This window comes from Oculina patagonica, chromosome 3 (genome assembly GCF_052425735.1).
Source record: "Oculina patagonica isolate OP01 chromosome 3, crgOcupat, whole genome shotgun sequence".
Classification (NCBI taxonomy): Eukaryota; Metazoa; Cnidaria; class Anthozoa; order Scleractinia; family Oculinidae; genus Oculina; species Oculina patagonica.
In genome coordinates, this window is record NC_135760.1 from 5085442 (window position 1) to 5098204 (window position 12763).

At 42.4% G+C, this 12763-nt stretch overlaps 1 protein-coding gene across 2 annotated transcripts in view; it reads right to left on the reverse strand.

Moving 5' to 3' along the window:
- LOC144645161 (uncharacterized) overlaps positions 1 to 12763 on the reverse strand; it is a 12889-nt gene extending 126 nt beyond the window's left edge. Inside the window, exons 1-4 of one of the 2 annotated variants that reach the window (XM_078504643.1) lie at positions 11804 to 12763; positions 3819 to 3981; positions 1591 to 1703; positions 1 to 365 (exon numbers count right to left, since the gene is read on the reverse strand). The exon at positions 1 to 365 is cut by the window's left edge and continues 126 nt beyond it. In XM_078504643.1, the coding sequence (XP_078360769.1) occupies positions 1 to 365; positions 1591 to 1703; positions 3819 to 3981; positions 11804 to 12013 (851 nt within the window). In that variant the 5' untranslated portion in view covers positions 12014 to 12763. Of the gene's footprint in view, positions 366 to 1590; positions 1704 to 3818; positions 3982 to 7813; positions 8863 to 9839; positions 9950 to 10453; positions 10617 to 11803 lie in introns of those variants that run through there. The other variant, XM_078504642.1, reaches the window with a different exon arrangement.

Below are 12763 nucleotides of genomic sequence, written 5' to 3' on the forward strand. Positions count from 1 at the left end.
GTTTTCCCTAGCGAACTATGACAGCAAACCGCCGCCATGTTTTTCCGCGCGTGGATCTTACTAAGGGAGACTGGAGCTAGTTTCACCAAATTCTTAACCCAGCATGCACCGCAGCTTCCGGTAGAAATCACACTGCGTTGTTCTTGTCGTTGACTGCTTTGCATGTATTTGAACCATGTTTGACGATCTTCAGGCTCTCCGATAGCAGGGGTTTTAACTTCTTTCATGAAAACTTCGCCGTCATTACTACAATGCAAATACTCTTTCGTTTTCAGCGACTGTATGGTGTGGAATGTTTCATACTCGGTACCGACGCTTTTAAAATGAAAGAAGTAATTGTCGCCTGTAGGGAACTTTACCAATTTCTGTCAAGGAAAGAAAAGAAATGTTCAGGAATTAAATCACATAATTGTAACATGTTTGTGTTATTAAAAACCCTTTATTCGACTTTTTATTACTGATTTTATCTGGCTAACTTGTTTGGAAAGCAAACGGTGAAGTCGAGAGAAAAGACTGTAGAGGTGCCGTTAGTGGTAAATCTTCGCTGAATAACTCGCAAAGTTTCCTGGGCCGATTTTTATTATCCAATCAAAGAAAAGCGGGTGTCATAATTGTTGGGAGTCATAATAATTGGGAGTCATAATTGCCTGTGTACCTTATTCTGACTAATTTTCGCGCGTACTTAATTTTGCGAAAACTCGGGAGCCGAATTTCGCGAGTATTAATTTTCGCGATTGCAAGAAAAATTAGAGTAAAAGTGTATTAAATTTCGCGATTTTGTCAGTGTTTTCCGGATCAGTCGTCAAAGACTAAGGAACTACTGGAAATACACAAAGGTCTAACTCAGTTACTACAAGGAGACTGCAAACTGAAACTTATGTGACTGTGCTTTAAGATAACTTGGCCGATTTACAAAGAGAAAGGGTGGTAGTCGAAAACAAGACGGAACAATATTTTCAAGGATAGTTAGTTGCAGCTCCTAAAATTATTGTTTTGATATAAAATATGGTATTAATTTTCGCGTGTTTAAATTTCGAAATGTTTTTTCGCGCGTATTAAATTTCGCGATTATTTTGAAAACGCGAAAATCGCGAAAATTAGTACTCGCGAAAATTAGTAAGAATAAGGTAGTTTTTGGGAATTTGAAAAGCGCGAGATTGTGAGACGGCCGCGTCTTTCGTATTTCCCAAATACGCGCCCAAAAAATACACAGGCGCCTGCTATGCATGCCAAACTTGTTTGGGAAGCAGCGCAAACGGTGAAGTCGAGAGAAAAGGCAGGAATAAAATGCTTTGATTTGTTCGTCTCTATTCACCCAGTCGCTTTATAAGTGCTGTTAGTGATAAATCTTTGCTGAAGAACTCGCAAAGGTTCAGGGGCCGATTTTATTATCCAATCAAGGAATAACGGATGTCAAAATGGCGATATCGTGGCGCGAACAATTGCTTAGCAACTTCGAGACGAACAATGCGGGCTCGTCCTGTCTCGGAAACCTGAATTCGTCATTAACTGGTACTTGTAATTCAGTGATAACTCACGTGCACCACTGTTATTAAAGACTGAAGTAAATATAATGTTGATTCGACTTACACGAAGATTTACTTTGTCGGACTTTATTTTGACTTTCAGATAGTAATCGCCGTCTCCTGAACGGTATCTCAAGGCGTCCGCTTGTTTGTCATCACTCTTTTCCACGTGAAATTCTGAAAGTAAACAGATTAAACAAAGCACCGTGATTGAAAGTTTGTGCTGACGGTTGCGTACCGTTATTGATTTAAACGTTATTGGTGTTTGTCGACCTTTAAAACGGAATCGATCAGAGAAAGTCATTTTCATTGGTTGACACGGCTTATAATGACATTGAAAGGCCTCTTTTGCATTATTCTCGTGTATCGGGGATGATGAACTTGTCGGACGATAAGGCTTATAAGACTTATGATCGAAAGGAATCATGTTATATTTGAAAGGGAGTTTACGTCGGAAAAATGTGAGATGCATGAATAAAAGAATGCCTTCTGGTAATTGTTTGGTTTTAACGCTAAACATAGCAAGATGAACACAAAGTCTAGAGTATTTGTGAAAGATCATGTACGAAATTGAAAGGTTTTTTAAAACATATACGGTTCAGTAACAAACTGAAGATGAGTATGGGTAGGACCCACTTTTGACTAAACATTAATGTCTGCTTTAGAGCGGTCTATGATGGCATTGCATATATTTAACAATTGTCCTGCGAAATCGTGCGGAAGATCTTCTGAGGCCCCGTCCACACTGACCCGGGTAAATTTGAAAACGCCGCGTAAAATGTTTTCTGTCCACATTAACCCGGGTAAATTTGAAAACGATGCCCACTTTGGAGAACGTTTTTAAAAAGTTCCATTTTCGTGACCAAAAACGCAGTTTCAGTTTGGAAGGTTTGCGTTTTCAAATTTACTCGGGTCAGTGCAGACGGGGCCTGATACTGAGCCGACGAGTCCGTTGGCCACGTCGGCTAAAGTCGGACGATATTATCCGCAAGCCGGAGCAGAATAATTCTTTAAATATTCAACAAATTCTCAACGAAAAGTATTTCAGACCGGTAAAAATACTATAGTTATGCAGCTCTTTGCAAGACTTTTTTCGAACTCACTAAACAAAGTTTTATACAAGGAGGGCCACCCCAAGGTCCAAACCATTACCCATTTCAGATACCGTAGAATTCCGATTATAAGCCCTGGGCTTATACAACTTCGTAAGGGGTTTTGGGTGGGCTTATAAGCGGAGGGGCTTATATCTGGGGGGGGGGGGGCTTATAAGCGGAATGAAAAAAAGGTTTCAAATCGAGCCACAGGAGTGTTGATGGAAATACGTTTTTAAGTTAAAAACGCATAATAAAGCAACATTTAGCCCTATTCAGTACTGTGATCTGGTAGAGGGGGCTTATATCCGGGGGGCTTATAACCGGATGTAGTTTTTTGTTTCCAGGATGATGGGTCTATAACCGGGGGGGCTTATAAGCGGGGGGGGGGCTCATAACCGGAATTTTACGGTATACCATATTTGACCTGAAAAGGTAACCCTCTTATATACCTTTATAGAAAATGGCACCCATTTCACACACCTACAGGCTATAGTAAGAAAACTGCATCCCTTTTCAATACCCTTGCCAATAATTAGGCGACTTTTACTTAACTTTTCCGGCGATCCTTTTGGTCAGCAGTTTTTTGCGCAGACTCAGAGTTTCTTTGCTCAAACCTGATTAGCTCATCATCAAATATGACCGGCTGAAAGTCCGATCAGTCATTTTAATACCTTATTACATGAAATTTTCGCGACACGTTAATTTCGCGATTTTGAGGTGCGCATAATTCGCGACAATTATATTTCGCGATTTTGCGAAAATTTTGTGTTTTGAATCACTTTAATTTCACATTTTTAAATAAGACACAATTTACATTTCATGGCAATATTATTTAACATGCCTTTGAATTAAAAAAAAACGACTTCATTGAAGGAACAATAACGTCAAAAACGCAAGGGCGGGACTAAATCTCGGCAATAGCAACAACAGAGCAGTTCTCACAATGTTTACAAGTAGGTCATATTGGTACGTGCATGATATTAATTGACGAGAATTATTGTTTTTGAGTAAATTGACGACAACATCCATTTAAATGGGAAATTCCTTCCTTCAGTGGTACTAACTTATTCTTTCTTGATTATTGACATATGTGAGTCACTTAATTTTCGCGACACTTATTGTTCGCGTCACTTTAATTTCGCGATTTTTTTAGAATCGCGAAATTAACGTGTCGCGAAAATTTCATGTAATAAGGTACCTGTTGCGGGATCATTCGGGTCAGTACCCGTGAAGTCCACTTTGATTGTTTCCAACGTTCTGTCAGATCCAGCCTTCAAAAGGTTTCCGTAAGCTTCCCCACGCCTGACCCTCCGATCGCGACGCAACACCGATTGAATACAACACGGCTGATCTTTTTGCGTCTGAAAAAACAATATAAAAAAGGTCGAGCCTTGAAGACATCACATCATCATCTTTTTTATCATTATTATTATCAGCTGGTGTGAAATAAAAATGGTTCTTGCCTGGTCCCAATCTTTTTTTTAGTCCAAACTCAAGAGCCGCATAGCGGCAAAGTGGGTCTTGTGATAAGTAAGAAAAAAGACTAGAGTATAGTTATGTTGTATATGAATTTGAATGACCGGCACCTGGAACGATGGTAGTAAGCCAGGCAGCCAGGCAATCAGTCAGTCAGTCAGTCAGTCAGTCAATCAGTCAGTCAGTCAGTCAGTCAGTCAGTCAGTCAGTCAGTCAATCAGTCAGTCAGTCAGTCAGTCAATCAGTCAGTCAGTCAGTCAGTCAGCCAGCCAGCCAGTCAGTCAGTCAATCAGTCAGTCAGTCAATCAGTCAGTCAGTCAGTCAGTCAGTCAGTCAGTCAATCAGTCAGTCAGTCAGTCAGTCAGTCAGTCAGTCAATCAATCAGTCAGTCAGTCAGTCAGTCAATCAATCAGTCAGTCAGTTAGTCAGTCAGTCAGTCAGTCAATCAGTCAGTCAGTCAGTCAGTCAGTCAGTCAGTCAGTCAATCAGTCAGTCAGTCAGTCAGTCAGTCAATCAATCAGTCAGTCAGTCAGTCAGTCAGTCAACCAGTCAGTCAGTCAGTCAGTCAGTCAATCAATCAGTCAGTCAGTCAGTCAGTCAGTCAGTCAGTCAGTCAATCAGTCAGTCAGTCAGTCAGTCAGTCAATCAATCAGTCAGTCAGTCAGTCAGTCAGTCATTCAGTCAGTCAGTCAGTCAGTCAACCAGTCAGTCAGTCAGTCAGTCAGTCAGTCAGTCAGTCAGTCAGTCAACCAGTCAGTCAGTCAACCAGTCAGTCAGTCAGTCAACCAGGCAGTTAGTCAGTCAGCCAGTCAGTCAGTCAGTCAGTCAGTCAGTCAGTCAGTCAGTCAGTCAGTCAGTCAGTCAGTCAACCAGTCAGTCTGTCCGCTTTAACAAATCAGTCAGTCCTGGTGTCCTCTCTCAAGACGCCCATACTGATATAGTCCCTATAGACCTGAAGACGATCTCCCCCCCCCCCCCCCCCCCCGCGTCCAATCAACGGAGAGTTTTTCTCTTCCCTCTACAGCGTAACATGAAAAGTATTACGACGTAAGAACATTTAAGCAACTCAAGTAAAATAAATGAAGAAACATTTCATACCTCGTAATGAACATGGGCATGTGTTGACCGCTTTCTTCTTCTCCTGCCATTTTGACGCGCCATTTTCCTCTTCTTTGGACTTCCTTTCCCGCCCTGTTCACTCCTTCTTTTCCTTATAAATTGTTGCCGTTGTTGTTGTTGTTGTTGTACTAATGCCATTTTGCGATGTGTTACGTTGAGTACTATATTCTGGTACTTATTCAAGACTGCAATAAGTACAAAGAAAACAGAACGTTTGCCTAAGGGCTTATTTAATAAAGAGAGGGACTTAATATGAGTGGGGGGTGGGGGGTGGGCTTAAGAGAGTTTCTACGGTAATTTGCACATGACTTTGCTGCTGTCCATGTGCAGTAACCTTTATAACATGTGCCGTACTTATACTCATGCTGCGGATCAAGCGTATCTGGCTTTCTATTGGCCAATCCCAAGGTATCCAATATAACTGTTGTTTTGTGTTTCTTAACAACTTTAATTAGCATTGTCGACCCGTGTCGGTTTATCGATAGCGAGGAGCTTTAATTTTTCTCGTGGAAATGCGCAAAGCTGTCTTCTCCGCATACAGCTATTTTTCCTTTGTGGGAGAGATTTTTGCTCTTACTTATTACTCTCACTTATTATTTTGCTCTTTTCACTTTTTCATTCTTCCATGTTATATAATTTACAATCCTAAATATTATTTAACACCCGGTGCCATAGTTCATACGGAACTACTGTTGAGAATCTATAAAATCCTTGGCAATACTAAGCGGCATGAATACGTGTCGATTATTCTACTTTCGCGGTAGTAAAATCGATCACTTTCTCACATGTTTTCTCAGTCCGGTCATCGGCGATCAAGATAATCCAAAATGTAAATTCCATTGAATTCAGCTGAAACGGTCACTCATGCACACTAAAGGCTGGTTCTGATATGATCACCCCGATCGTTTCTATCGCCTCTGTCACTTCAAAAAGTTTTCTTGCGATCGGGGCAATTATATGAGAACATTACACGGACGATCACTAACGTATGCGGCGATTGGGGCGATCACGATCGCTTCGATCGCCAGTGTTCTATTTTTCTAGTTTCTCTTTCCCTTCTTCGCCGTAAAACTGTAATAAGCGAGAATATAGGAGACCACGAGTTTTGCTCCTTCATTGAAGACTGCTATATTGTGTTGGATCTATGGCTAAAATGATTGTTTCTGGTAGGTCTTCGCTCATACCAGGCGATCGGGACGATCATATGAGAACCCCCTGATCGCTTCCACTCGCTTCGGTCGCCTACGATCGTCTCAGTATTTGCAAACGATCGATGCGACAGAAACGATCGGGGCGATCATATGAGAACCAGGCTTAAACTCTGCCCTGCACAACACACAGAAATGCTCGAGTGTAAGAACACAAGTTTCCCTTGCACAAAGTGGAACAGCTGTTTGTGTACGCTACAGTGAAATAACTGCTAGTGACTGTAGCGACACTGGTTTCGTCTGATTAATGTTCCATACCTGTGCCCCTGTAGCGTAAAAAACATTAACTTCAGTGGCAGATCTAGCATTGTCTAGGGGAGGGGCCCTGGGGGCCTGTGCCCCACCTGATGCTTAGGTCAAACTGCCCCCCCCCCTCCATCCCTATTCCAAGGTCTGGATGATCGGGGGCCCGCTTACTTGAAGGTCTGGAACCGCCACTGAATTTGATTTACTTGAGGGATTATGCTCAGATCACGGAGACTTAATGCATTAAAGGTTGTCTATTGCGTAAAAAACTAGAGCTACAGACAAAGCTATTTTCACAGCACTGACCTATATGAAACAGAATGGTATTAACATGAAACGACAACAAGCTTTTGCTTAGAATTACTTACTATTTCTCTTTGGCCGACTTGAATTCAGGTGCTATATATACAATGAGTGTGTCAACAGAGCTGCATGTACACAATAACGTCACTTGTGGACTGGCTTAAAGTAAAATTCTCTTCAATATAACAGTTAAATGTTTCGTTGCGTGTTTGGGATATTTACCTTGATTCATGTGTTGTGTTGCATACACACGGTTTAGTGGATTCAAACAACGGTGTTGTTCGATATTATGTATTTGTTTGTTTCGGGTCAATGACTTTTTCAAATGTTTCCGCTTTGTTACCCTTCAGAAAATTTTAAGTTGACATTAGGGGTGGATCATTAATAATATCAGGGGAGGAGGTTGCGTGCGTGATTGTTTTTCTTTTCAGGTCATCGCAGCTCTACAGGTCCTTATACGAATGTGTATAGCGGGTACTAGCCTCCTCCGCAGGCTACTCCTCTTAATCCTTAATATTGGGATTTCTGTGGTAGCGGAGGGGGAGAGAAAACTGGGACTAGTAGACAGGACGATGCGCTTTTTCTTCCCCCTCCCCCCCCCCCCATGTCTTTCTTTGCTCGGTCCCAGTCTCTCTGTTGCTCGATCCCAGTCTCTTCCGTCAGTCCCAGCCTCTCTTCCATAACAAAGGGAGTTGCCTCGGAGGAGGCTAAGCGGGAACCTTGACGCTTGTAATATTTTTGAACTTTAAACAGATCCCATTCGATAAAGGCAGTTTAAAAAAAAGCGGCTATGGCTGCTAGTTAAATAAAAATAAAAAAAAAACAAATCGTAAAACCAATCTTCCCATGGAGTCGAAAATTTTATTTTCTGAACAAGCCTCTGATATTCTTTGTTTTACCTATAGTTCAAGTTTTTACTTGCTTTAAGTTAATACTTTATTTCAATGATTTACTTTTCTAGTTGTTTCCTACAACATATCTATGCATCTTGGAACTTTTAGAAAGCCCAAACAGTCTTTCCTACGCTTCTATATATTCGGAGGTCATATTGTCTTCGGAGTTCTTTCCTTCCAGATCATTGGAGTTTTCCTTACACGGATCTTCCAAGTTCTTATTTTCCAATTCTCCAGAATTTCCTTCCTTCAGGTGCTCGAGGATCGACTGCCCCGGGGCCTTGCAATCCACCTTCCCCGGGTCCTCAGAGTTCTCTACTTCTGGATTTTCCAAGTTCTTGTTTTCCAATTCTTCGGAATTTCCTTGCTTTAGTTGCTCGAGGATCGACTCCCCCCGGGCCTTGCAATTTCCCTTCCCCGGGTCCTCGGAGTTCTATACTTCTGGATTTTCCAAGTTCTTATTTTCCAATTCTCCGGAATTTCCTTCTTTCATTTGCTCGAGGATCGACTGCCCCGGGGCCTTGCAATTTCTCTTCCCCGTGTCCTCGGAGTTCTCTACTTCTGGATCTTCCAAGTCCTCTTTTTGTGCATCTTCGGAGTTCTTCTCCTCAGGCTTCGCACAGTTCTCCTTTCCCGAATCTTCAGTGTCTAAGATTATTTCCGTACAAGTTACGGTTTCACATACCAAGCCACTCACACTCTCACTTTCACTGTCACTCAGAGCAATAGCCACGCCCAACTGATAATCCTGGGCGATGAGTACTTGCCGTGGCTCTTGTGTTTGACTGCTCGGCATGTATTTGAACCATGTTTGACGATCTTCGGGCACGCCATTAGCAGGGGTTTTTACTTCTTTCATGAAAACCTCGCCGTCATTACTACAATGTAGATACTCCTTCGTTTTCAGCGACTGGAGGGTGTGGAATGTTTCATACTCAGGGCCGATGGTTTTAATGTGAAAGAAGTATTTATCATCTGTGGGGAAGTTTACCAATTTCTGTCAATGAAAGTAACGGAAAGTTAGGAATTATATATATCTCACAAAAATTAAAAAACATGTCTATGTTATGTACTCTTCATTCGACTTTTTATTACTGATTCTACCTGGCTAATTTGTTTGGGAAGCATTGCAAACGGTGAAGTCGAGAGAAAGGTAGGTTAAAAATGCTTTAATTTGTCTCAATTTATCCAGTCGCTGTACAAGTGCCGTTAGGGGCAAATCTTCGCCGAAGAACTCGCAAAGGTCCGGGATAGATTTTTATTATCCAATCAAAGAATAGCTGGAGTCATAATGGTGACATCATGGCGCGAACAGTTGCCTAGAGACTTCGAGACGAAAACGTCGGGTACGTCCGGTCTCAGAAACCGGGATCCCTCCCCCCCCCCCCCCCCACCCCACTTGCTCCACCAGTTTTAGGAGATCGCAGGGGCTCCTTGGCTTGATTACCACCCGCTGTTGGAAAAAAAGAGCTCGCGCGCCACCCCACGGGAGGAACGAAGAACGAACGCGAAAGTGCGACGGAAATCGAGCCCAAAAGGCTATAAGCGTTGACTTTTTCCCCGTATCCAAACCTCCTCTCTCCTCAGTACAGGGGATTCATTTGAAATTAGAACATATTAGACACAGCTAAATGATCTCCAAGTAGCATGTTCCAGGCGTTCATATAGTGGGGAATGGCGCGAAAAGAAAACGCCAAGCGAAAAAAAAGGGAGCGGGCTGGGCTGTTTTCATTCCCTAGCCCCATCCCTATATCTTCGCTCGGCGTTTTCATCTGTCACTCGCTATTTTTCGCGCCGTTTCCCACTAACCGAACGCCTGGAAAAGGCCTCCCTTGAGCGACATTTAACCCTTGCCAGTTCTCCCTGTTTCTCTGTGTCTACTGCAAAAAATGCGATCGAGTGAATTCAGCGATCATGACTCACGTGCACCAAAGTCGAAACTATGTTGTTATTGATAATGTGGATTCAACTTACACGAAGATTTACTTTGCCGGACTTTTTTACTTTCAGATAGTAATCGCCGTCCCCTGAACGGTATCTCAAGGCGTCCGCTTGTTTGTCATCACTCTTTTCCATGTGGAATTCTGAAAAAAATCAGATTAAACAAAGTACAATGATTGGGTGGTCACGGATAACTATGACTTGCTGATCATATATGTACATCGTGAAAATTCGTTTTATAAAACAACTATTCACCAAAGTGGATGTTTTAGTATAGTGTAATAAAACATTAGTTATTGGGATCGTCCAGTGGGGTAGGGGGTGGGGGCTACCTCAACATTTTTTTTTTGACCGATATGGCTCCGCCCCAAGGACCTTTTCATACTATTAAACCTTAACTTTCTACCATATTTGACCTGAGAAGCCTAAAGGCAACCCATTTATATAGAGTTTTCCTTCAAATTGGCTTGGCTGATAACATTCTCATCCCCAGAGCCCACGATCCTTCTGGTCTGCACAGACCTGTAGGATTGTGGGCTCTGGGGACGAGAATGGGCTGATAATCGAAAAAGAACACTCTGCGTATGCTCAAAAGATCGAAACCGGCCGAAGGTCGTAATTCTTTTTGCGATCAGGTGTTTAAATACCTGTTGCGGGATCGTTCGGGTCAGTACCCGTGAAGTCCACATTGATTGTTTCCAAAGTTCTGTCAGATCCAGCCTTCAAAAGATTTCCGTAAGCTTCCCCACGCCTGACAGGCCGATCACGACGCAACACCGACTGAATACAACACGGCTGATCTTTTTGCGTCTAAAAAAACCATTTAAAAAAGTCAGGTCTTTCAAGTTAAACACATCAACTGGTGTAAAATAAAGCTAGATGTACCCTGGTCCCAATCGCTCTTTTTTTCCTTTCGTCCAAATTCAAGAGCCACAGAGCTGGGAAGGTTGCTCTTGTGATAAGGAAGTTGAAAGATAGCATTTGAGACAAGAGTATAGCACCTCGATGTGTTTGAATGACCCGCTACTTGCCTGCTACCTTATGTTCAACACCTGGCACGATTGGTAGTAAGTAAGTATTCCAGCCAGCCAGCTAGTCAGTCAGTCGGTCGGTCGGTCGGTCGGTCGGTCGTCGGTCAGTAAGTCAGTTAGTCAGTCAGTCAGTCAGTTAGTCCGTCAGTCAAACAGTCAGTCAAACAGTCAGTCAAACAGTCAGTCAGTCAGTCAGTCAGTCCGTCGTGTTCAACACCTGGCACGATCGGTAGTAAGAAAGTATTCCAGACAGCCAGCTAGCCAGTCAGTCGGTCGGTCGGTCGGTCGGTCGGTGAGTCAGTCAGTTAGTCAGTCAGTCAGTCCGTCAGTCAAACAGTCAGTCAAACAGTCAGTCAGTCAGTCCGTCAGTCAAACAGTCAGTCAATCAGTCAGTCAGTCAGTCAGTCAGTCAGTCAGACAGTCAATCAGTCATTCAGTCATTCAGTCATTCAGTCATTCAGTCATTCAGTCAGTCAGTCAGTCAGTCAGTCATTCAGTCAGTCAGTCAGTCAGTCAGTCAGTCAGTCAGTCAGTCAGTCATTCAGTCAGTCAGTCAGTCATTCATTCATTCATTCAGTCATTCAGTCATTCAGTCATTCAGTCATTCAGTCATTCAGTCAGTCAGTCAGTCAGTCAGTCAGTCATTCAGTCATTCATTCATTCATTCAGTCATTCAGTCATTCAGTCAGTCAGTCAGTCAGTCAGTCAGTCAGACAGTCAGACAGACAGACAGACAGACAGACAGTCAGTCAGTCAGCCAGCCAGCCTGTCATGGTGTCCCCCTCTTATGTCTTAAGACGCCTACATCAAATTAGTCCTTCTATGCCTGCAAGACATCTTCTCCCTTCCCCCTCTCCCATCCAACAGGGCGTTTCTCTCTCCCCTCCCCTAAGGTGCAGCTTATCATGAAAAGTATGATCGCGTAAGAACACTGAAGCAACTTAGAAATTGATGAACGTTTCTTACCCCGGTGTGAACATGATTGTGTGAAGACACTGGTTCTTGTTTGATTACTTGTACTTGTATCGACATGTTGGCCCCATCTTCTGAATCTGCTTTGGTTGTATCGACTTCTCCTTCTGCCATTTTCCTCTTCTCTGGACCTCCATTGCCGCCCTGTTCGCCACTTCTTTTTCTTGAAACTTGCTGATGTTGCAGTTGCACCACTGATGCCATTTTTTCAATGTGTTAGATTAGAGACTGAATCCACTGGCAGGTATTTCTTCAAGGCTGTAATAAATGCAGAGAAACTATTAAAAAACCCTTATGGGAAAATGAGCTTTTACTATTGTACCTTATTCTTACTAATTTTCGCGATTTTCGCGTTTTTAAAATAATAGCGAAATTTAATACGCGCGAAATTTAAACACGCGAAAATTAATACCATATTTTATAACAAAACAATAAATTTAGGAAGTGCAACTAACTATCCCGTGAAAATATCGTTCCGTCTTGTTTTTGACTACCACCCTTCCTGTGATGACTGTTTTCTTCAGCTTGTAAATTGACCAAGATATCTTAAAGCACAGTCACATAAGTTTCTGTTTGCAGTCTCCTTGTAGTAACAAGGAGTTAGACCTTTGTGTATCTCCAGTGGTTCCTTAGTCTTTCACGACTGATCCAGAAAACACTGACAAAATCGCGAAATTTAATACACTTTTGTTTTAATTTTTCTTGCAATCGCGAAAATTAATACTCGCGAAATTCGGCTCCCGAATTTTTGCGAAATTAAGTACGCGCGAAAATTAGTAAGAATAAGGTAGTGTAAATCGAGACATCTGCATTTGCAGCTGCTTCAGGTCACATGACATAACGTTTCCCTAAATTATAACCTGAAGAAACTTAGCTTCAGCACAAAAAAGCATTAGAAATGGAACGCCTGATAAACAAACAACATCGGTTCCAGGCGTTTGGTTTTTGGGGGAG